The sequence below is a fragment of the Hyperolius riggenbachi genome, chromosome 1, assembly GCF_040937935.1.
Source record: "Hyperolius riggenbachi isolate aHypRig1 chromosome 1, aHypRig1.pri, whole genome shotgun sequence".
Classification (NCBI taxonomy): domain Eukaryota; kingdom Metazoa; phylum Chordata; class Amphibia; order Anura; family Hyperoliidae; genus Hyperolius; species Hyperolius riggenbachi.
The window spans coordinates 559400367-559425229 of record NC_090646.1 but is presented as its reverse complement, the minus strand read 5'-3'; the positions used below and the strand labels follow the sequence as shown (position 1 = coordinate 559425229).

At 41.2% G+C, this 24863-nt stretch overlaps 1 protein-coding gene across 1 annotated transcript in view; it reads right to left on the bottom strand.

Annotated features, from left to right (window-relative positions):
• Positions 1–317: 317 nt before the first annotated feature.
• ST8SIA4 (ST8 alpha-N-acetyl-neuraminide alpha-2,8-sialyltransferase 4) overlaps positions 318–24863 on the bottom strand; it is a 246537-nt gene continuing 221991 nt past the window's right edge. The window contains exon 5 of the mRNA XM_068271687.1: positions 318–1812. Coding sequence (XP_068127788.1) covers positions 1530–1812 — 283 coding nt within the window. The 3' untranslated portion in view covers positions 318–1529. The remainder of the gene's footprint in view (positions 1813–24863) is intronic.

Below are 24863 nucleotides of genomic sequence, written 5' to 3'. Positions count from 1 at the left end.
CTTTAAAGTGAAATCAACACTGGCAGCCTCCATATTTGTTCATGAAAGGTATACTTCCGGCTTTAAGCTGTTTTGAAAGCACTATATCCAGTACAAGAAAACTGCACACTAATACTGAGAATTATTGTTAAACACTGTACAATTCTAGTGAATTCTGAATTAAAGTGGATCATTGCCTTAGACATTGAAGAAACAATTCATGTGCACTTGGAACCAATATACAGCCTGGCAACGCATAAAAATATGAATTCCCATCATTAAGTTAAGTAACAGAATAAAATAGAACATGTATACCAATTTGTAAAATTGTTCTAGCAGTGTTATATTTTAGGAGTTTAGAGGTCTATATGATATACAGTAGACCTCCAAAAAACTGATACATTTTCTTAGTTTTCACTGTCTGCACTTACCAATCAAAAATGTTTCTAAAATAAACAGTGGGCCTTATTCACTAAATATTGGTAATGTTGCCATATGCAATTTTGTAGCATGTTACCTAGGTACACAGGTTGCACTAGTTGTGCAACACATGCTATGTAGTCGGCATACTGAATGGTAAAATGTATTCCTGTGCATGTCAATTTGACCAATATTTAGTAAATATGGCCCAGTATCACTGAACAGTTTGTTGATTCAATTTTACAGACATAAGAAGATAAACATTTTATTGCATTCCAGTTTGGCTCTCTTAAACTGATATAATGAATATTGGGTTATATGTGAAAGCTGCACACTTTTTGTAAGTAGGCAATGAGACCACTTTAATTATGGCTCACTAAAGTTCATCCTAGGAGGCAAACACAGGTTTCACAGTTGTTAATTTGAAACACCCTTTTTTTGAAATACATGTTTTGGCCTAAATCACTACCAGATTCATAAAACATAAGTCCACAATACAGATACTGTCAGTAAAACTTACAAAATGGATCACTATGTATATTAACCTCCATAGCCATGCGGAATCAGATTTAGTCTACTACTCATCTTCAATTCTTTTCTCCTAAACTACAAAACAACTTTTAGAAAAATTACAAATTTATAATACAAAGGTGATCAAAATGACAGGACCAACAGCCTCAATTGAGCCACATGAATACTGATTTTCGAATGTGAATGTAAACTAGGTGCCAGAAGGTTTTCAGATGCCACCAGACATCACGCAGACATGGTTTCCTCTTTGTGAGATCCAACATGCATCACTGAAACCTTGTCTTCTCATTCTAGTACACGAGGTTTATTGTGTTCCTTCCAATTCGTGGTAATTGCAGTTGTAGGTCTTGTAAACACTAGTTGAACATTCATGTCTTCAGTTAACAAAATGTGGCACTTGAGCTTCATTCAAACTTCCTACATAGTTTTATTTATAGCACCTTGCGGTTAGCCCACCAACCGATAACAGTAATCCAGCTTGACACACGTTTTCTTAAGGGATAACACCACTCTGTATTCCTTTAAAAAGAGCACAGCTCCAAATTATCGTAAAAAATATCTCAAGTGAGATGGTGTAACACGTTACATTTCTGAAAATGTTACGGCTGTTCACATTTTCCAGTTGTCAGTTTCAGTGCTCCTTTATTATGTAACAAATTCAGAGTCTTGAATTCTAGTGGCATCCTATGGGGTCCAGCATTAGAAAAATACTTATACTTAAGCTCATCGTAATAATGGTATTTAACAATATTTCCAGAAATATCCTTGGGGAAGGGCCAGAATCCATACAGATGAATTTCATCGCAAAACCGTGTTGCCAGCGTGTACATTAGAAGTCCAGTACTCGGCCTCTTGATTTGCACTTTGTTTGTTAGCCAGTATCTGCAGAGAGAAAAAAACATTTTCTTGAAAACAAAGTCAATATATAACATAATGTTAAACAATTGCTCTGTTGGTCTGATTATGTCAGTGTAATTAACTCAACTGTATGAAAAATAGATTTCCATTAGGTTAGAAAAAAATCTAATTAAGGATAATGTATACTACATGTAAAATAAATACTATACTCTGCGACTGCACAAAAGTGAAAGAACAAAAGAGAAAAGCAAAACAGAACCTAGACAAATGGTACGGTGGATTCAAATGCACAGTATCTATAGTGACTTTTTTTTTTACTTGTTTATTTAGCTTTGTACTAATATATATCTACTGTGCATGTAGAAATAGTGAAAATAACATAAAGTATGGGAATTATGAAGGCTTCCATATGTATACATTTTAAACAATGCCAAATCCCTAGCTGTAGCGATTCTTTAAGGTCAGTAGTTATGTAACACAAATATATTTCTTTTTAATTTCTAAATGTTTTTTAAAATTCTCATTCGACCTAATAAACATGCTAAAACATTATTTAATCACTTTACAGCTGGAGTCTCAGGGCCCGGTCCAATTCCCTTTTTCTCCCAAATTTTCTCCTAGGAAATAATTTACATCTCCTGTTTAAAATACGGTAACTTTTTAGCACTCTGCAACTGAAAAAGTACCAAAAAGTAGGTGAAAAAGTGCTGTCAAAATTATTTGTAATTCTGCCTTATTAACCTCCTTGGCGGTTATCCTGAGTCAGGCTCAGAGTGGAAAAAATAAGCCAGGAGCGGTTATCCCGAGCCTGACTTGTGGTAGATGTTGGGAGGTCTGTGCAGAGTGTTATGGACAGCGGGGGTTTTACTCATCCAGATCCAGACGCTGGCAACCATTCTCCTTCCTGTCGTCGGAGGCTCTGCATCCCTCAGGTGAGAGTCATGGGTCATGATGACAGATGGCAATCTCACTACAGGGTTACAGCGCCATCCGGAGGACTGAGGGAAAACTGCAGTGCTGGATCCCAGGGAGGTGATTAATATGCTGAGGCTGCTGCAGACTCTCTAGCAGCATAATTTTTTTCTTGGTTTTAGGGTCTAAAAGCCTGCAAAACAACTGTACCACATTTAGACCCTAAAATGCGAAAGAATAATACCACTAGGGGGGGTTAAAACAGAAGGGATTTGCCAAAATTCAGCTTTAAAAGGAACCGAAACTGAGATCGATATGAATGTTTCTTTTTAAACAATACCAGTTGCCTGGCAGTCGTGTTAATCTCTTTGGCTGCAGTAGTGGCGGAATAACACACCTGAAGCAAGCATGCAGCTAATCCAGTCTGACTTCAGTCAGAGCATCTGATCTGCATGCTTGTTGGGGTGCTTTGACTAAAAGTATTAGAGACACAGGATCAGCAGGAGACTCAGGCAACTGGTATTATTTTAAAAGGAAAAAATCCACATCCTTCTCAGTTTAGGTTCCCTTTAAGTTAGCAACGATGGTTTCCCATGAAGGTTCTGGGTCACCATAAGTTGCCTGGGTATTTTTCTGTCAAAGTTTTGTCTTGCTTGCTGGTGGCTTAAAAGGCAATTTATTGATAAGGTGGGAAAATATCGCCTAGGAGAAAGTTCAGGAAAAAAGTGGATAGAATTAAGCCCCCTGTGTGATGACATCAGCACACTGAGACGTAAAAGGTAAGTTAACAAGCAATGACAATTAAGTAAATGATGGTAATTAGAAATATAATTATGTTAATATTGTCAAGCATTTTCAAGCAAAATGCCAAGATTGGGATTAGTTATCTGTACTGAGGCACATTTTTCCTGGATAAACCTGAACATGCTGTTATTTTTACATTATCCCAGGAAATACAATTGCTTACTGGCTAGAGAGTAACCTTTTGACTTCAACATTCTCTGTCTTTAAAGCTTATGTACTGAATTGCCTGAAAAAAAGGACATTTTTGTTCGGAAAGCTTATTGACTGAGAATGCTTTGTCGCTTAAAACTTTTTTATTTATTGGCAGGCGGCCAATAAGCGGTGACGATGCTTTTTCCACAGCTATGGTCACACAGCCTAGCTGGCTGTGACCATAGCTGTTATTGGCCGAGCGGGTCATGTGGTTCGGGTATATAAATACCCGAGCGCGCGCTGGCTCTGCCATTCGCATTGGGGTTTAGCTTGGGGTAGGTAGGAGAGAGAGCTAGCGGTTAGGTGCCAGCACTGCCAGCCAGGCCAGCCACAGTGCCCCAGCCTCACCACCACTGACAGCAGCAGCCACAGTGCCCCAGCCTCACCACTGCCAGCAGCAGCCACAGAGCCACAGCCTCACCCACTGCAAGCAGCAGCCACAGAGCCCCTGCCTCACCACTGCCAGGCATTGGCAGCAGCCACAGTGCCCCTGCCTCACCACTGCCAGCAGGCACTGCCAGCCCACTGCCATCAGCCACTGTGCCCATTGTTTTTGTTGCCAGGCCAGCCACAGTGCACCTGCCTCACCACTGCCAGCAGGCACTGCCAGCAGCCACAGTGCCCATCTTTTTTGTTGCCAGCCACAGTGCACCTGCCTCACCACTGTCAGCAGGCACTGCCAGCAGCCACCGTGCCCATCATATTTGGTCCCAGTTTTAGCGCCAGTTGGGAACAGTTGTGCCCATAAAAAAACACAGTTTATTGAATTTTACTCTTGCTTATTGTTGGCAAAAAAAGCAGTACTTTCAGTGCCAGCTGGGAACAGTTAAGCGTGCAGTTTTTCCCCATACACGTATGCCTTTTTTTGGGAGTTTATTTGTTTTATTGGCAGTCAAGTATAATTGGTGCACTGCTCTGCAAACATGAGTCCCTGCTTCTATTCTGAGCCTAAGATCTATGTGTGGATAACAATATGGACCCTTTAAAGTGATATATGCTCTGTGTATGATTTTATATTGCATTTTCCACCAGTAAGAGCTAATTATCACATTTTGTATACTCTTCTTCTGATAATTCCAATAGGAGTGCCCACTACTGAAAGTTAGTTAGGCCCTTTATTTTTGCCATCTGCCTGTCCCTCACAAAATAGTAAATCCAGGCTAAAGATTTTTTCCCCTCTGGATCCACCATGATATCCTCAAACTCTTGATTAGTTGCTACTACCAACCTGTTTTTATAAAGTGTCATTTTTTATATTCATATTGCCCTTCAACAAAATTTGGTTGCAAAGAACAAGAGACTGAAAACAACGTATCTGTTTTTCTTATTCCACAGGGTAGGTTATTCCAACACATGACAATTATCATACTCATAATAGTATATCACTGATAAGTCTCCCAGGAAAATGAGAGTAAACTTGCTAACCCTTTCAGACCCTTTAAAAAAAAACAACAAACCTAATGCTGGGAATACGCGGTTCGTTTCTGCCATGCGTTTCTGCTCTCGATCGTTTTTGCCTCTCGATTTAGCTCTCGATTCTTATCTTCCTCTCATTTTCTCATCTTTTTCCATTCACTTCTATCAGAAATCGAGAGGCAAAAGAATCGAAAGGGAGATCAGAAATTTTGGAAATCATCTATCGAACCATCTAATCAGCTACATAATGAACTGTGTATTCCCAGCATAATGTACAACATACACTAATCTGGCTAATCCTGTTGAAGCAGGAAGTACATTTTGATTGTACGTAGTTTAACTTTAAAAGACATGAGGCAGGGTCAGAAAAACATTATTTTTCCATCTACTAATACCAGCTTTGAACGTTATTTCAGGTTCACTTTAAAAGAAGCCATAAATTTTCTGTACACTGTGGCCATTGTGTTCTGATAATAATGTAGCCGAGGTCTTGAAGTGTTACCCTGAGAAATATAGAAAACTGTTATCAACAATATGGCAGGATTCATCTGGGAGAAGGAGGCTGACTTTCCAGAACCTGATATGTCTCATAAGAGATAAGAAATGAAAAATCAAAAGTACTTTACTTCCAACTCTAATGTATCCAAAAGCTGGCTTCATTTCCCATAACCACACTGATGAATGAGGCATCCTCTCTGTGTATTTTTAATGACAATTCTACAATATTGCCATGACAAAATAATACACAAGAATGAATTCTTATACTGTCAGCTTAAAAATCCTGATTGAACTGTTGTTGCATCTGCAGCTCTAGGAGTTCAATGGATTAAATATTGCAATGTATGACAATTCTATAACATGGACAAATGTTAAGTGCAAATGATGATAAACTTATTAAAGGAAAATCCAATTGAACCGTCTGCACGCTACTATTAATTTAATTAACACAGCTCTGCAGAAAACAAGGATTTATTTTCTGACAGTTATTGCATTAGCTGCTTAAAGCAAACCTGAAGTGAAAAAAAAAACTTATGACATAATGAATTGTATGTGTAGTACAGATAAGGAACATCACATTAGTAGAAAATAATCTCATATTTTTAATTTTAGTTATATATTTTTTTTTTATTTTGTTATTAATATTGCATCATTCTGTCACAGTTGCAGTTTTAAAAGCACACTCTGTCTTTTAAACTATAAAATAAAGCAGTAAAACCTTATTTCAAGCTGTCTTTCACTGTTTCTCTGCTGTTTAAGTGCTTCAGAAAACAGGACTATATTCAACCCTGCTCAGAGAAGCTCTTTTGCATAGATAACGACTGAATTTTTTTAACTCTTCCTGTACTGGAAAACATTATGAGACTCTTTTCTTAGCAACTACTTTTATGTTTTAAGCTGTACTACACATACAATTCATTGGCCCATATGCAATTCATTTTTTCTCCTGAGTTATCTCCTAGGAGATAATTATCATTTTCTCTTTAATATAACTTTGAAGTAATTCACAATTGAAAAAATACCCAAAAGTTGGTAAAAAAAAAAGTACTATCAACATTATTTTGAGTATTTTCTTGCTTGCTCATGACAAGGTGTGACAATATCCCCTAGGAGAAAACTCAAGAGAAAAAGTGAATTGCACACGGGCCACTGTTTTAATTTGACCACGGCACGATAATGGAGGTTTTGTCTGTCAATACTAGCTAGTAAGACTCTTCAGAAATATTACTTAGACTTAGAGAAATCTAGGCTTGCATTTTCTACATATGGTAAAGGCCAGAAGACTGAGGGTAGGGGGAGGAGGTGTCTGTGGGGTTGCCACTGCCTTACTGGGCAGAATATTCTGGTTTTCCCCACTTTTTTGCTTAGTTTCAGAGAGTTCCTAGGTAACCTCTATAATCTATGTACACATAGCAGGGACCTGCTACTGAATCTTTAATGTATAAAAGAAATGATAGAAGAGATTCTGCTTCTGACTGGATATACAACTGCAACATCTACTCCTACTTACATGCAAATGGCTACACATAAGACCCATTTTTAGATTACTCAGTGGATAACCAGGTATCTATCTGGAAATGTTCCCTCCATTATAGTCTGCTAGACCTTTTCCCCAGCTGGGTAATCTGCTTAGGGGTAGCAGTGGTTGAACACTGGCAGATGTACTTGGAAAGCACCCAAGAGATGGATTACTGGTATCCCAGCGAGCCATATAAGCATGGCAAATTAATATTTGGGAATTTTTTGCAGTAGCAAAGTAGAACAGGAGTCCAGAAAGATGATAAGCAGATATTTGGGCAGCATGGTGGCTTAGTGGATAGCACTCTTTCTGAGTCCCCTGTTTGAATCCCAGCCAGGACACTATCTATAAAGATTTTGTAAGTTCTTCCCGTGTCTGTATGGGTTTCCTCTGGGCACTCCGGTTTCCTCCCACATCCCAAAAACATACAGATAAGTTAATTGTCTTCCCCTTAAAACTGGCCCTAGACTATTATATACACCTCTACACCTTTCCTTCTGTGATCTCTTTTCTACTTACCATGTTCTCCGGCGGGTGGGACGACTGGTTCTGGGTGTGAACGGGTGGTGGTGGTGGTGTGTGTATCGTGCTTTCTGTCAAAAGTTGTCTTGATTGTGAGGACGGACGTGGTCTCATTTTTTTTATAGAGGTTTTGCAGGATGAGGTGGTTGTTGAGCTTGGGGGCCACTCATTGATTGCAGTTGCTGATTGTAGTTGCTGATGGTGTGGGGGCTCTTGCATGTGCTGTCTCTTTGGATGTGTCGGGAGGCTTTGCCTGCGGACACTTTTGGGACGAGTGCTCCTTGTGGTCATGCATGATGGGACACTTGATTTTGGGCATTATGGTGTATGGTGCAAAGGTCCCTGCATACGCTGTCGCTTTAGATGTATCGGGGGGGGGGGGGGGGGGGTGGGCTTTGCCTGCGGTCACTTCAGGGATAGGTGCATTTTGCCAGGGTGCGCTTGGTGGTCATGCATGCAGGGACGCTTGGTTATGGGCCTTGCAGTGTCTGATGGTGCTGGTGCCCGTGCACGTGCTATTGCTTTGAAATGTATCAGGTGGCTCTACTTATAGCCACTTCTGAGACGGGTGCCTTTTGCCAGGGGGCACTTGGCGGTCATGCTTGCTGAGATACTTGATTTTGGACCATGCGGTAATTTGATAGTACAAAGGTCCCTGCACATGCTGTTGCTTTGAATGTATCTGGAGGCTCTGCCTGCGGCCACTTCCTAGACAAGTGCTTTTTGCCAGGGTGCACTTAGTGGTCATGCATGCTGAGACACTTGATTTCAGCATGTTATGTACAGGCATTGTGTGTTGGCGTTGCATGTCACCCAGCAACAATGACACTGGGTGTGTGGCATGGCCCCCCGACTCTTTAAAGGATTCTGGGGGTTGGGAGGCGTCTTGTACCCCGGAGGATACAGTATTCTCTCCTTCTCTGAAGGTAGCGCTTGTTTCTATTTTTGGTCTGTTTCTCGTTTCCCCTCTTTATTTATTCCTATGTAATAATTAAATTTGGCAAATTCTGAATGGCAAACATGATATGACCTTATGCCCAACACCAAGAGCGTGGTGATGAAGCCTATCAATATGGTTGGGCCTTCATAAACTGTGGCTAGACTCTGAGCTAATCAGAAAAAAAAGGCCCTAGACCAGGCATGGGCAAACTTGGCCCTCTAGCTGTTAAGGAACTAAAAGTCCCACAATGCATTTGCCTCTATGAGTCATGACTGTGGCTGTAAGACTCCTGCAATGCATTGTGAGACTTGTAGTTCCTTAACAGCTGGAGGGCCAAGTTTGCCCATGCCTGCCCTCGACTACAAAACATACACTACACGATACTGTCAGGCTTGGCAGTCTTTCTGTCCACAAATCAGCTCCTATGCCCCAATCTAACACCACCGTCTTCACCCTGTGTGGCGTGTCCCCGCTTGAACAGGTGGTGAGGAAATAACACCTGCCCGATACCCAGGCCTTTAAAGGTGCAAAGTATAGGAGCTGAACGTATAGTAGACAAATAACCCACCAAACAGAAGCTAGAAACACAGTACAGAGACAATCCAGGGTCAGAGTAATGAAGTACACAAGGATGAGGCAAAGCAGGGTCAGATCAATCCGAGGTCAATCCAGGCAGCAATCAAACAAGGTCGATATCCAGGCAGAGGGTCAGTCTAAGCAGTAATCAAGAATAGTCAAGGTACAAGGAAAGGTCAATTCCAGGAAATCCAATGAACAGCAATACAGGAGCACCCAGCAACTAGCCACAGCTATCGCTATCACGGGCAATGATCAGAAGCACTAAGCAGACTTATATACAACAGGCATCCAATCAGTGGCCGGCCACACACACAACCAGCCAATCAGACAGCAGCAACCCCTGCCTGAGTGTCAGCTGACTAATGGATCAGCTGACACAAACTTACAAAGCCTGCCTACATGTCAGCTGACTAAGAGTATCAGCTGACACTAAGTTTTCCTCCGTCTGAGCGCATATGGCTGACACCTATACGCTTGCTCCCTGCTCTTGCGAGCAGCCCTATCGGGAAGGACGCGGAGGTTGTCATGCATGCAAGACCCAGAAGTGCACTGATCTGAGTAAATGGCAAGAGAGGCAGTTGCATCGCGGGACATAACTGGTGAGTTCCTGACAAGATACATAGATATCACTATGGAAGGGATTAGCTTGTGAGCCCCTTTGAGGATCAGTTAGTAACAAGACAATATATACTCTGTACCACGCTGCAGAAGATGTCCGCGCTATATAAATACTAAATAATAATAATAGTTGCTGTGCAGAAATAAAACACTGCAACAATGAAAGTTTATAGAGTCTCATATCCAAATTCAGAAGCAAAGCCGGTAATGCAGTATCACTGAATTAATGATCAGAAAACATTTTCAAAATAACTTTTATAATTACAGTTAGACTTCACTTATCACTAACAGCAATGCCTTTATTCCCAGTGGACCCATGAACATCAGCATATCATGAATACAAATGAGAGTTCATGGGTAAGGGAATAATATTCTTTACAAATACTTAGTGATGCTTTGAAGAATTACAAAAAGTGAAAGATGTACTTTAAGCCAAATTATTATGCCTCTCTTTATTTTAAATACCTGGCAAATGTGAATATATTAGGATCATGCCAAAAGTGAAGTTCCAGTATATGTAAGCTTTCCTAGTTACTTGTTCACCTTAGTGAGCAGTTATTTATGGCATTGGGGAATATGGAGTATAGCATGTCAAGGTATTGGCAGTAGAGTGCTTACTTTTGTATTATGTGGTTGCTTCATTCACGCTATAGCTAAAATACCAGGTACTGAAGATGAAGAATGGGAGTGTTAGTTAGGGTTAGACATGAGAAAAGATAGCATTAGGGATAATTTAGAAAAATACTAGTTTAGTTTATTGGATGTTGGAAGGTTAAGGTTCCTTTTACACTTAATCAGTTGCTCTCAGTTAAAACGGAAAGAAAACTGATTTTCAAAGTAATGCCCATGTTTTCCTATGGCACCTTTCACACTTAACGCGTTTTAACTGAAATCTTCTTCCTAATGCACTGCTATGGAAAAAATGCATACCAACCCGCACTAACGCATACCAACTGATTAAGTGTAAAAGGACCCTCAGACTAAATATCAGAAACAAAGTAACATGGGGGAGGGGAGTCAGGGGTAGAAAGGAAGTTAGCGTTAGACATCAAGAAAAATGTAATGTTAGTGTGAGGTTAGGATTAGGTGTCAGAACAGTGTTAGCTTTAAGGGGGCAGGTCAAGGTTGGGCATTAGGAAGACGGAGAAACATTATCAATAACAATAGCATTGCAAAGCCGATATAGTAAAGCATTGGTTACAGCATTTTTCTCAGTGCTCTGTACAGCACATACAGGAGATGAGACAGCAAGTATCAAACAATGGTGTTTATTCAGCAAGTGCAAAAACATATACAACAGTGAATAATTATTCCACATACACACCACACCGGCTAAATATTAGAGGTGACAGAATATATACACTATATACAGATCCGAGAATGCAGTACCAAATCATTATCAAGGGAAAGTCAAGACAAGCACAAAATCACAAACCAGGAGAGCAATACAGTACAAAATCAGAATCTGGAGACAAGGTAAATAAACAGGCAAGAGGTCAGACTGGGAAATCAGGAACAGGCAATGAGACCAGGAGCTAGCAGCAAGCAGAGGCCTATAGAACTGAAGCTCTGGCAAAGTCTGTAGCAGGGTGGAGTCTTCAAATAGGCTCAATGCAGCTGACTGCATAATTGCAGAGAAAGTCCTGCTGAGGACATCTGGTGGTGAGTAGTGGATATGCAAGATAGTCCAAGATGCCATCCACAGGTAGGATATGGAATTGCAAGGTTTCTTAACATACAGACTGTTGCTGTAGTGGCCTGGTGACGGGGCTTTTGAACGTCAAACGTGTTCTTGAACACCTGACACTATTTTGTCTCATTTTAAAATGTGTAAAGGGTATCTCGATATAATAACAGCTATCTGATAGTATCTGTTATTGAATGGCCTGCATGGTCATCTCCCTGCATTATTCTATGAAGAGTAGAAATGTCCAACTAGTGAAGACCATCTCTGCAAGAGTTTTTCAAGAAGCCTGTCAAAGTATTTGTTTGCTTAATGTTCTGAAAAAAAGTCTGAGTGAAGAGAGTATGTAAAGCAGTTACAGCTTTAGGGGAGGATTTGTCAATAAAATAGGTTAACTTATCTAATATGTTTGTTACAGAAATATTTGTACATGTAAATACTGTTCTGTATGAGATTACATCTACTTAACCTTTACAGTCCTACAATGACTGTAGCAGAAGAAAATTAGGCAGCACCCAACCATCCAAGAGCGACGAGCTATTGTCGTTGTCCCTCTGTCCCAGGAACAGCAGTAAGGATTCGAAGAGAAGAGACCCAGCACCGTCTTCAGTAATTCAAGCTCTTTTATTAAGGCATCAGGATACAGCAAATAAAGCAAGTAGCGACAACCTTTCGAGAGAGAAGCTCTTCTCTTTATCAAGTCAACATGCCCTGTTGACTTAATAAAGAGAGGAGCTCCTCTCAAAACGTTGTAGCTACTTGCCCTATGTGCTGTATTCTGATGCCTTAATAAAAGAGCTTGAATTACTGAAGACGGTGCTGGGTCCCTTTCCTTCGAATCAGTCCTACAATGACTGTAGCCCCTTGGGATCAGGGCATGTCTGAGTTTGGGTACTGTACAGGCACATTGCTTGGCTACAGCTGAGCAATGCTTTCTGTAGCTGTGGAGGGAAAAGGAGGGATAACGGCACGTGCACAACAGAGTATATTTTAGTAGGCAGAGTAAGGAGGGGAACAATGCACCCTCCTGAGATGATCTAGCCCTGCACATCTCTAAACAATGCATTAAAGCAGCTGTATACACTCTAGATTCAAGTTTAGTCTACAGTAGCGTATGTATGTGGTTTAGTGCATTTCAAGAACTGTAAACTACAAAGTTATAGCTTATACTTGTAATACTTCTCATTAGTGTTCTCCCCAGAATTTTTTTCCAGCCGGGTGGCATGGAATAGTAGCCGGGTGGCATGAAAAAGTAGCCGGGTGGGTCGAGATGAAAATGCAGGGCAACTCTGCTTACAGCATAGGAGGGGGTGAGAAGGTGAGCTGATGACAGCCGGGTGGTCCCCAAATCTAGCCGGGTGGAGCACCCGGCTAAAAGAGCCTGGGGAGAACACTGTATAATTTGACAATATGTTTCTAAACTTTTTTTTCTTAAATTTTTTCTTGGATAGCCTAGAAATGTTTCTTTGTCAATAGGACTGGCAATGCAATATTGCCACTGTTAACCACCTTAGCGGTATGGACGAGCTCAGCTCGTCCATCACCGCCGGTGGCTGCCGCTCAGGCCCTGCTGGGCCGATTTGCTCGCTGTAAAAAGCAGCACACGCAGCCGGCACTTTGCCAGCCGCGTGTGCTGCCCGATCGCCGCTGCAGCGCGGCGATCCGCCGCGTGCAGCGGCGAAAGAGGGTCCCCCCAGCCGCCCGAGCCCTGCGCAGCCGGAACAAACAGTTCCGGCCAGCGCTGAGGGCTGGATCGGAGGCGGCTGACGTCAGGACGTCGGCTGACGTCCATGACGTCACTCCGCTCGTCGCCATGGCGACGAGCAAAACGAAACAAGGAAGGCCGCTCATTGCGGCCTTCCTTGTTACTGCGGATCGCCGGAGGCGATCAGAAATATGGATTAGGAGCGCCCTCTAGTGGGCTTTCATGCAGCCAACTTTCAGTTGGCTGCATGAAATCGTTTTTTTTTTATTAAAAAAAAAACCCTCCCGCAGCTGCCCTGGCGATCTTAATAGAACGCCAGGGTGGTTAATATACACTGGAGTATCATAATAATAGTTAACTCACATTCAGGTTATTTTACATTATCTTTTACTTCTTATAAATCTATATTTCAAAATGTTAACTGTTCGCAATAGTTGTCCTTTAATCCTTGGTGTAGTTTTGAATAAAACGGTGAAATCAGGTAAAAAGAAAACACATAAATGGTTGCATGGTGTGAAAACTTTGTCTGAAGTTCCTGCAGGGAACAAAAGAAATTGAGGAACAGCATTCCAACTAGAGAGATCATTAGTGAGAAGACTGGCTTAGCTGGAGGACATCTGTACACTCTTTAGATTTCTGGTAGAAACAATTGTTTCAGCTAAGGAATATCAAATGTGTGCATGTAACGTCAATCTAAAATTGACAAGACCTGAGAGCTGAACCGCATGTTTGTACAGAATGATTCAAAACTGAAGAGTGAAAGGAACTTAACAGACAAACTGTGGAAATGTGGACGTAGCTTAAAGAACTCCAGTGAAAATAATGCACTGAAAAAAGGGCTTAATTTTTACAATAATTATTTAAAAATGATTAAGTCAGTGTTTGCCCATTGTAAAATCTTTCCTCTCCCTGATTTACATTCTGACATTTATCCCATGGTGACATCTTTACTGCTGGCAGGTGATGTCTGTGGAAGGAGATGTTGCTTTTTTTTTGGCAGTTGGAAACAGCTGTTATTTCGCACAATGCAACAAGGCTCTCACAGTGTGATGTCAGCACCCTGGTCCTGACATCACACTGTGGGAGGGGTTTCACCACAATATCAGCATACAGAGACACCTGATGATCCGTTTGAGAAAAGGAATAGCTTTCTCATGGAAAAGGGGGAATCAGCTACTGATTGGGATGACGTTCAATCCTTGGTTACGGGTTCTCTTTAAGTATTGAGTAATGATGTGTATATCCAAACAATAGACAGGCAGTGGATGTATCTATGCACATGGGGCTGGAGGCAGCCCCAGGTATGTATACAACTTTTACTTTATTCCGGCTCTGGAACACTTTAAAGGGATCCTAAACTGAGAAGGATATGGATTTTTCCTTTTAAAACAATACCAGTTGCCTGACTCCCCTGCTGATCCTGTATCTCTAATACTTTTAGCCACAGCCCCTCAACAAGCATGCAGATCAGGTGCTTTGACTGAAGTCAGACTGGATTAGCTGCATGCTTGTTTCAGGTGTGTGATTCAGCAACTACTGCAGCCAAAGAGATCAGCAGGGCTACCAGGCAACTGGTATTTTTTAAAAGGATACATCCATATCCCTCCCAGTTAAGGTTCCCTTTAAGAGCAACATGTCCATATATTTTTTGAATCCATATAAAGCTGTAGCTTCTGTGGCAGCCCTGCCATCTTTCAGTAATTTCAATAAACCTTTTAGTGGGCGTGGCTTACTCTGCCTGTAAACCTAAGACAGGGTTAACACTAAAACTGGCATAATTTTTGTGAATGTGCCAAAATGTGTTTGCTTTGCATTTAATGAAAGTCAACGGAAAATCACGCTCTTTTGATTGCGTTTTTGCAAACAAACCTGTACTTCTCGCAGCATAAATTTGCACATCACATGCAAATTCCCATTGACTTTTATTACCTGCAGTAAAAAATGCACATGAAAATTTGTGTATGAAGGTGAAAGTTATCGTGTAAAACCGTAAGCAAAAATGTTCAGTTTTTCGCAATGATAAGTGTACACTGTGCCTTACTACAGATTAACCTAACCAACCATCAAATGTCAACCTTGGTCAGTAAACTAGCTTATTTTTAGTCAGAGTTATGTTTTGGCAGCTGCATTAGGTCTAATAAGGACTTTCAAATAACAATATTGTCCAATAGCAGTCTTTCAATGATAACGTATGAAACACAAAGGTTATTGTTGCACTACAAAAATGCAATTTCCCCTTGTTGGAGTACATATTTATCAATAATGCAAGGATGCCATTTACACTTGTAAAAGTGTATAGCTATATTGGCACCATTTCCTTCCACATTATCATATAGATGCTGCACATTACCTTGTATATACTATAAACTAATTCAACATTAATGCAGAGTACGCCCGGGCTCTATGTCATTCATTATGCTTGACAGATCAACATGGCCACACTGTTGCCTCACCTCCCTGCCTACATATTTATGAACTTTCTCTCAGGGCTTTTTTGGTGCTCTGTAATAAATGTGTTTCTAAGATTACACAGAAATGCCTACAAATATTACCATAAAATATGCGATTACATTTCATGCAAGCAATAATGGTAACTAAACATTTATCATTAGAATCCATTTGTACATTTTACTGAATACTTTATTTGAAAAGGGAAAAAAAAGCTAGAAGGGCAACGTGTCTTGTCAGCTGACAGGCCTCACTGGCTGTGGACCGTGATTTGCAGAAATATAAGAATATATTCTCAGTGGGATGAAAGGCTTTGAAGCTGGCCAAATGTCTGTAACAATGTCTGAGCAGACAAGCTCAGCTCTGTGTTCTTTCAGGCATGAGTTCCTTATTTTGTCAAGCATAACAAAATTATGCAGCGTGAGTATAAAGGAGAGGGCGTTGAATATGAAACTCCTGAGGTAAATGTTAAGAACCAACATTTAGTAAAAGGGCATTGGTCAGAATGCCAATAGAAATAAACACAAATAAGTTAGAAAGACTACGCATAGGTGTAAACACCCCATTCTTTGGTGCCAAAAAGATGAGCTCAATAGAGGTAGAGAAATCAATTTCTTATCAAAGTTAGCGCTTGAATGATGAGCACTGAAAATGAAAGAGGAGGCAAAGCATTATGGGAAAACTGGACTTAAATTACCATTTTGCTAAAGCTCAGTTAGATAAAGACCAGAAGCCACCAGGAATCTATTGTGTGTTCTGCCTGCCAAGAGGCACATAGCACAGACATTTCTCCAATTTAGGGCTTGTTAGTGTATTGTATTCTGTCCAATGTGCATAAAACATAAGAGAGACGATGCTTACAGCAAGATCTGAAGAACGTGGGGAAAATGAGCCAGGCAGGCAGGTAAAGAAGTAGACAAGACGGCAACACGGACTTGTCTGTTTATGTGAGGGGAATGTTTCCATTAAGACCAAGATACGAGTGAGGCAGGTAATTACTCACATGGAGGGAGTGTGTGTACATAGCTCAGTGCTGCATTTCAAGTACATCCACCATTTCAAAATTCTTCTGGATTCATTCTTCCTGTGTCACATGACAATTTTGTAACATATATGGGTATGTTTTATACATATTTTTGTGTATGTTTTTTTCCGACAGACTGTATGTGATATTTAGTGTGTCTCAGAGGAAATGGTTGTTTAGGATGTTCATAAACAGAAACTGTCGCAAAAATGTTAAAATTTAAAACACATACAAATAAGAAGTAGGTTTCTTCCTGAGTAAAATGAGCCATAAATTACTTTTCTCCTATGTTGCTGTCACTTATAGTAAGTATTAGAAATCTGACATTACCGACAGATTTTAAACTAGCCCATCTTAGGGGGTTCTCAGTGTTTTCTTTATTTTTAAAAGCACTTAGTGAAAAGCAGTTGCTCCTTCCAACTGCCAAAAAAGTGTGCAGCGAGCAGGGAGGCTGGCCAGCATCTTTGTATAAATCTTTTTCAGGAAATGTCTTTATAAAGAATAAAGGCCATGCTGAGAATCCTCTATGGAGAGATGGACTAGCCCAAAATCTGTTGGTAATGTCAGATTTATAATACTTATTGTAAGTGACAGCAACATAGGAGAAAAGTAGTTTATGGCTCATTTTATTCTGGAGGAAATTAACTTGTAAGTTAAATTGTAAGATTTTTGCGACAGTTCCTCTTAAAGGGACTCAGAACAGTGCAGTAACTATGGAAAGATGCATACCATTTTGAAGCTCTCTTTCTCCTCTTTCCAACAATATATAAACCGCCGCCCTACGCCTTTTAGTTTTCGCTATTTTCGCGATCGAAATTGCTGCAAACGCGATTTCGATCACTAAAATAACGAAAATTAAAAAGCATAGGGCGGCTGTTTTTGTGTCGTTGGAAAGAGGAGAAAGAGAGCTTCAAAATGGTATGCATCTTTCCATAGTTACTTGTATTACACAGGAGTAATAGGGGTATAAGGAGTACAGAACGCAGAAGTAAGTGTGCATTCCTTTTACCATGCCGCCGCTGCTGCTTTTATTAATGAGTGTCAGAGGGGGAAGCGCTGACGGGGGAGCCCAAGGTGAGGGAGGGGGGAGTGGACCCCCCTCCCCGCTGCTATGTGTGGGCATGCTTCTCCGTTTTGCGCTGTGTCCCCCTCCTGGCTATACTGAGGGCGCTCATGCCTGACTAAACTGTGGGCACCCATGCCTGGCTATACTGGGGGCACCTATACCTAGCTATACAGGGGCACCTATACTGAGGGCACCAATGCAAGGCTATACTGGGGGGCACCCATGCCTGGCTATACTGGGGGCACCTATACCCAGCTATACTGAGGGCGGGCACCTATAAATGACTATCTATCTATACTAGGGGCACCTATACCTGCGGTGGGGTGTATATATATATATATATATATATATATATATATATATATATATATATATATATATATATTATTAATTTAGTGCCAACATACTCCGTGGCACTGTACAAAGTAAGAAACAAACATGGAGTACATAATAATACAGACAATAGTGTACACCAATATACAAAATACAGAATTGGTGACAAAATACAAAATGATACAAAACACAAAATACAGAATTGGTGATGACAGTGATAAAAGTAAAATGATGAATAAAATGTACAATGAAGTGTGTGTGTGTGTGTGTGTGTGTGTACAGTGTGTGTGTGTGTGTGTGTGTGTGTGTGTGTACAGTGTGTGTGTGTGTGTGTGTGTGTGTGTGTATACAGTGAGTGTGTGTGTGTGTGTGTGTGTGTGTGTGTGTGTGTGTGTGTGTGTGTGTGTGTGTATACATATATACGTGGGGGGTGTACTTTGCTGGAAATGAATTGCGATAGGGGGTACTTGGGTTGAAAAAGTTGAGAATCACTGCTCTAACAACCACAGATGTGGAAGCTCAATGGATGGCACTTGGCTACAGCTCTTCGCAAATAAACAAAAAGTAATAAAAGTTTTAAACAGCAAGTGCACCAGCAGGCAGTTTTGTTTAGCTGAGTATTGATTGTCTTTTAGCATCCGACATTTATATACTTCTTGTCTGTGCTGTAAATATTCGCTTTCTGCTGCAATGGCCACATATCAATAAACAATATTTAGCCTTCCATATTTCTTTCCAGCATCCCATTTCTTCCTGCAGCCAAATGATTTACTTTAAAAAGCTCAGCTTTGAAATAATGTAACAGCTTTCTTTAATAAAAAAAAAAGAGCTTTCAGTGCAAAGAGCAATGCCTATGTGCTAAGCGGAGTAACCTACTCCAGCCAATCGGATCTCATCTTTAATCAGTTTATAGTAGTTTTATTGATAACTATAAATAATTGAAAGGAGTTGAAAAAAATATTTCATTGTACTTCACTTTACTCCTTATTCCTAATCATAGGTATAAATACATAGCTGTTGTTAGAGAGGAAGCAGATTAAGAAAATCAGAATACATAATATGTGCATTTGCTCCAGGTGGGTGATTTAGAAAGTATTATAATTAGCATAGAAAATTGTTTCAACATATTTTAGAATTAGGTTAAGATGGTGGACACAGTAGTTCATGTGTGCCAGGTTTACTTAAAAGACTCCCGGGGTAAAAAAGGAACGCAAGCTTTACTTAACTTCTTCCAGCCCCTACAAGTCTTCTGGGTCCCTTACCACAGCTTGCTTGCAAACCCATCGGCGGCTCAGCGCTACTACGCATGTGTGACCGCGTGTGAACGTACCCATGTCATCAGGCGCATACTGCGCAGATTTAATGCACAGGTGCAGTATGTGCCCGGTGATGTAGGGACGCACATGCGCAGAAGCAAGCTTTGCAGGCGGACAGCGGGACACCGGGGAGCACCGGAGCTGCAGCGAGTGAACTAGAAGACTTCTAGGGGCTGGAAGAAGCCCCAGGTAAGTAAAGATTACGTTCCTTTTTCACCTTGGGAATCCTTTAAAGAGACTCTGTACTTTAAAAAAAAACTGGTGAATACTTTCCTCGGGAGGGGGAAGCCTCAGGGTCCCAATGAGGCTTGTTCGTCCCCTGCAGCTGCAGGCAATCCAGTGTGGGCTCCCCCCAATCCTCCCGCAATCTTCCCCCGACAAGCCTGACTAGGCTTAATATATTTACCTCTCCGGGATCCAGCATAGGTGCAGTAGCGGCTCTTCGTTTGGGCTAGGCGGAAGTAGCCGAGCCTGATCGTATCCACTCTACTGCGCAGGCGCAAAAAGACTCGTGCCTGCGCAGTAAAGCGGATCAATCGAGTTCGGATCCAGAGGCTCCCGAGGTAAGTATCCCCAGAGGGATTTTTTTAAATTACAAACCCTCTTAAAATAAGAGTGAAAAAAATATCCAGAAACAAAATTGACAGTCACTTGACAGCGTCAGGTATCAGCACAGTTATCTGTATCTAGGAAACATGTTTCTTTTATTGTTTTAAGTTAATCCCCAAGAAAAATACCTCCTTACAACCACCACTTACAAGAAGTGGTTAGAAAACATTATACTCACCACAGTCCATGGTGAAAGTTTGACAAGCACATGATCGGACCTTGACTCTGGGAATCTATAGTCTAGATTTTTCAGGAGGCTGGTCAATGCATCAACACAGTAGACCAGTATCACACGAGTACCTTCTGGAAGGATGTGGCTTTGCTGCCTCTCATCCTCCCTCACTGTGCAGCTCTTTAACAAATGGGGTGTGGCATAAGCTTCCATGCACCCTCTCTTCTACTGCTGTTAAAAGAAGTTAATGTGGCTAAGCCTACAGCCCCAACTACAGGCAGTAGTAGTTAGGCCTCTGAGCAGCAAAGCATCTGTGCACCCAGACAGTGTATGGTTGATGGGGAGGTGGAGGGTATATGGCAGTCACTTCAAAGGAAGGGAGGGAACTTGTCAGTCCTTTCAAATCAGAAATCATGCAGTTGCCAAAGTTTTGCCCTGGAATGAGAGTACAGAGGTCTTTTCCTTTATTTGTCTGCTAGGTGATGGTGGAGACATGTTTTTTTTCTGAAAATGGGCATTAAGGAACATAGCAAATCTTTGCTTATGGGGGAAATAAAAAAAAAATATTTGGGTGCCTGGAGTTGGTTTTAAGGTTCAGTGCCAAGAATGCAGTTTATCTAAATAATCCACTAACCTAAAACTGTATCCTCATTTCTCAAACACCCCATAAATCAGCAGCTATTAGTCTCCAATTTTGGCCTCATGTGACTGAACTATCTAGGCAGGCAGACAGAGAGTTTTAATTACACTGTTCCAAATATGCTCCCTCACATCATTCCAGGGTCAACCCAACATCAGTGCACCCCACGCTGCCATCTCAGACCTATTGCCCCCGATCCCCCCTTCCCCCATGACTGGTGTACAGGAAAAAGATCAGTGGCTGTAATAGAAGAAAGCATGTATCCAGGAGCACCCACTTAATGCTCAAAGGTAAAAGGAAGTGTGCCAAGATCCTCACCCCTGTACCAAAGGGTTAACACAGTCTATAATCCACAAAGGATCGGCACCACACGATATATGTATTAAATAGCTCTTAAACTTTTATTGCATAGTAAAAAGTTTGACAGGCAGCCTGTCAAACTTTTTACTATGCAATAAAAGTTTAAGAGCTATTTAATACATATATCGTGTGGTGCCGATCCTCAGTGGCTGTAATAGCCAGGCCCCCCTCCAAATGGTAGCAAGAAGTGCAAACTTTGCGTGCTGGAGGCTAGGACACTGTGATGACATGGCTTCCTGCCTCTACAGGACAAACAACTAGCTAGAAGCCCTAGTGTGACATCACTGCTGGAACGGGGGTGGGGGGTTGCATGAGCGTAATAGATGCTTTGAGGAGAGGATACCTTTTTAGTTTCAGATGGGTCAGAAGTTAAAGAGTTAAAAAAATGTATATCTAGGCTTTAAATGTACTCAGCCACACCTAGGCATAGTTCGAATATCCAATAAGAAACTCATGTAAAAACGAGTTTTTTTTCACAGGCTGTAAAGATCTTGTCATTTAATTAAACTGACTTTCCACAGCTCTATACTTTTTAGTTATATCTGAGGCTGAAAAGACCCCATGGAGGCTGTTTATTTTACTGCCTGTCTTCGCTGCTTTTGTCTGCACTTTGTTGATAACAATACATAACAATGACATTTATTTTACATCTAAGGTGCATTCCTGTCAGGTAATTTTCATATGTGACTGCTTTATGAGTTCCTATTGCCATCAATGTCCGCAGGCAGTTTTGAGTATAATTTCTCAAGGGGGCAGGGAATTTAAATGATCAAGCTAACAACTCTTTTTGACTGAGAAAACATCACTGTAATAAAAGTTCAGATTCATACTCATACAGTGGGAAAATCTCTTTAACCCTTTAGCAGGCAATTTATTTAGATGCTTGCAAGTGCTCCAGGCCAATTTATTTTAGCACTTTTTATTACTTTATTTGTTACATTTTCTTGCTTCTAATTAGTACTGCTATAGTGTGTATTTATGGCCTTGGCCACCTTTCACTAGGGGGCAGCCTGAGACAATATTAGAGGATTCCTACTTTCAGTTTCTATATTTTCTCCTAGAGTGAGACATCAAAGCATTCTAAGAATTTACAGCACGAGTTCTGCCAACTGAGGTTAAAAGCAGTACACTTAGCTCAAATTAAATAAATCTATTGATGCTGCTAATGGGTTAAATGCAGGTAAGGATTGTGGCTAAATAGTCACAAGAACGTTTAGGCTTTTTTTTTTGGGGTGCTCTGACTCTTTCCAACAAATACACTAGTAAGTTAATGGCTTCCAGCCAAACCTTCCCACGCTATGTATGAGTCTAGAAGGGACATTACATTATACATTCCTTAGGGAACGAGTGACTCTCACTGTGTTCAGTGCTTTGTGAAGAAAGTGTCAGCATAATGCAAATGAGTTAATATAATGGTAAACTGACGGTGCTTACTCAGTAAGGCAGTGCTGATCTGCAAAGTGCTGTGGCTGAACACAATCCATCACATTTCAATTTAGTCAAGTTAGTTACAAGATGATTTGTGATTGGTTGTTACGGGTTACTGCAATTTGTAAGCATCATTAATGGTACCATTGCCAGAGTCAATAGGCCTAGACGTGCAAAAGGACAAGTGAAATTGCAATGGGATAGTCTTCCGTTTAGAAAACAAGAAGGCAGTCATGTTGCTTCAAGTCTCACTTAGGCCCGGTTCACACTTGCGGTTGTTTGCCAAACGGACCGGATGACCTGACCGGATCTGGACCGGATCCGGATCGGAACCGTACGGTTCTGATCCGGATCCGATCCGGATCCGGTCAGGTTGCATCAGGTGTCCATCAGGATGCGATCCGGATCCGTTTGGCAAAAAAACGTTAAAAACAGAAAAAAAGTTGGGGGTCTGGGAGGTCAGCAGAAGGGGGACCTGTGGAATCAGGCCCTCTGCTGTTTAGCACTCACCTCCACCTGCGACATGCTGCCAACATCTCCGGATCCGGATCCAGCTGTGCTGCTCCACTCCAAAATGCTTGCCCATGTGTCCCCATCCAATATCGCCGCAACAATCCCCATAGGAAGTGGGGTAGAACATCCGGATTTCTCAGCCTGTGTGTTGTGCGCTCTCCGGTTCCCATTGGTTTGTATTGGCCGGATGGTGCAGTCCGGCTCCGCCCCGGATACGGCTGCCGGAGGAGCCGGATGAAAAAATAGCGCATGCTGGAACGGAGGCCGGAGTCCGGATCCGGCCCGGATCCGGTCCGGTTCGGCAGAACGGACGCATGTGAACGGACGCATAGGCTTTCATTGCTATGCCGTGCGTCCGTTCCGTCCGTTCTGCAAGCGGTGCGGCTCCGGCACGGCGATTCCGGAGGGCCACCGCAAGTGTGAACCGGGCCTAATGTGCAATAAACATCTATTTATTTTTCAAATCTGCTTTTCTTTATTGGCATTTCAATTCCCCGAATTTGAAACAAAAGTTCATCATTGTTTCAAGTCTTTAATCACTTCTGTCTCTTAGTCTTACAAGCCTGCATGATTCAGTGGAACAAGCTAAACATCAAGAATAAGGATTGATCTCAAGTACAAAAACTTCTTCCAGTTTCATCACTGCAACTTCAGCTCCAGTGAGTTTCCTGCAAATAAACTTCTAAAAAAACAGTCCATGAAACACGGAAAAATACAGTCCATGGAACACGGGCATAATTCCTGAATGCATCATCTTGTCAATTCATAACAAACACTTCTACCCTCCCTCAGTGTACACAGCATAATAACACACAGGCATAGTGCAGGCACTTTTTTCTCTGTGTCCTTGACTTGTGTTTGTGCTGTTTACACATTCCTAAGGACTATTACAGTTAAGCTAAGAAGGTCCAAAGGAATAAAAAAAAGCCTTGAAGTTTTTAAGTAGAAAGTCCTACATGCCTAAATACCGCATTCTAACTCAGATAATGGAAGCCATACCAGTATAAAAGATGCAATTTAGTAAGACATCATTTATACAACCACTTCTTATCCTTGTGCTATAAAAAGGTCAAAGCTACTTTGCTAGAGAAAAAATACAACAAATGATGAAAAGTGCAGAAGATCTAAATCCATCAAAAAGTCATACATCGGTAAGGAAAATGTGTTTCTCCACAATAGTTAATGCATGAGGTTTTTTTTTATTCTTGAAATTTTTATTGAATTTAACAGCAATATAGAGTACAGTACAAAAAGATATTTTTGACATCATGCCTTATATAAACCTTGTACAGGAACTGCAACAGGTACATAAGGTTCAATAGTATTGTAAATACTTCGCACAATACATATCACATACTCTTCTGGCCAAGCCAACACAAATGCCGCTTATCATAAAGAAGATTTTGCTAGTGTGAAAGTTACAATAGCTGGTTGTATATTGAACAATATTAAAGAGACTCTGTAACAAAATTTTGAGCCTTATTTCTTCTATCCTATAAGTTCCTATGCCTGTTCTAATGCAGTCTGTCTTACTGCAGCCTTTCCTAGTTGCACTGTCTCTGTAATAAATATTATCTTCTTTCCTCTGTCGTCTCTGTTGGGCTTAGGCTGGAATGTGTGGCATGAGCAGCACTGCTTGTCATTGGCAGAAGCTATACACACCCTCTCCAAGCTCTGCATGAGTCACACAGTAAGCTGTTCTCAGCGTATCACACTCTGGTTAGCAGCCATGTTTTTTGTTTGTAAACACTGCATAAAAATGGCAATTACAAGCCAG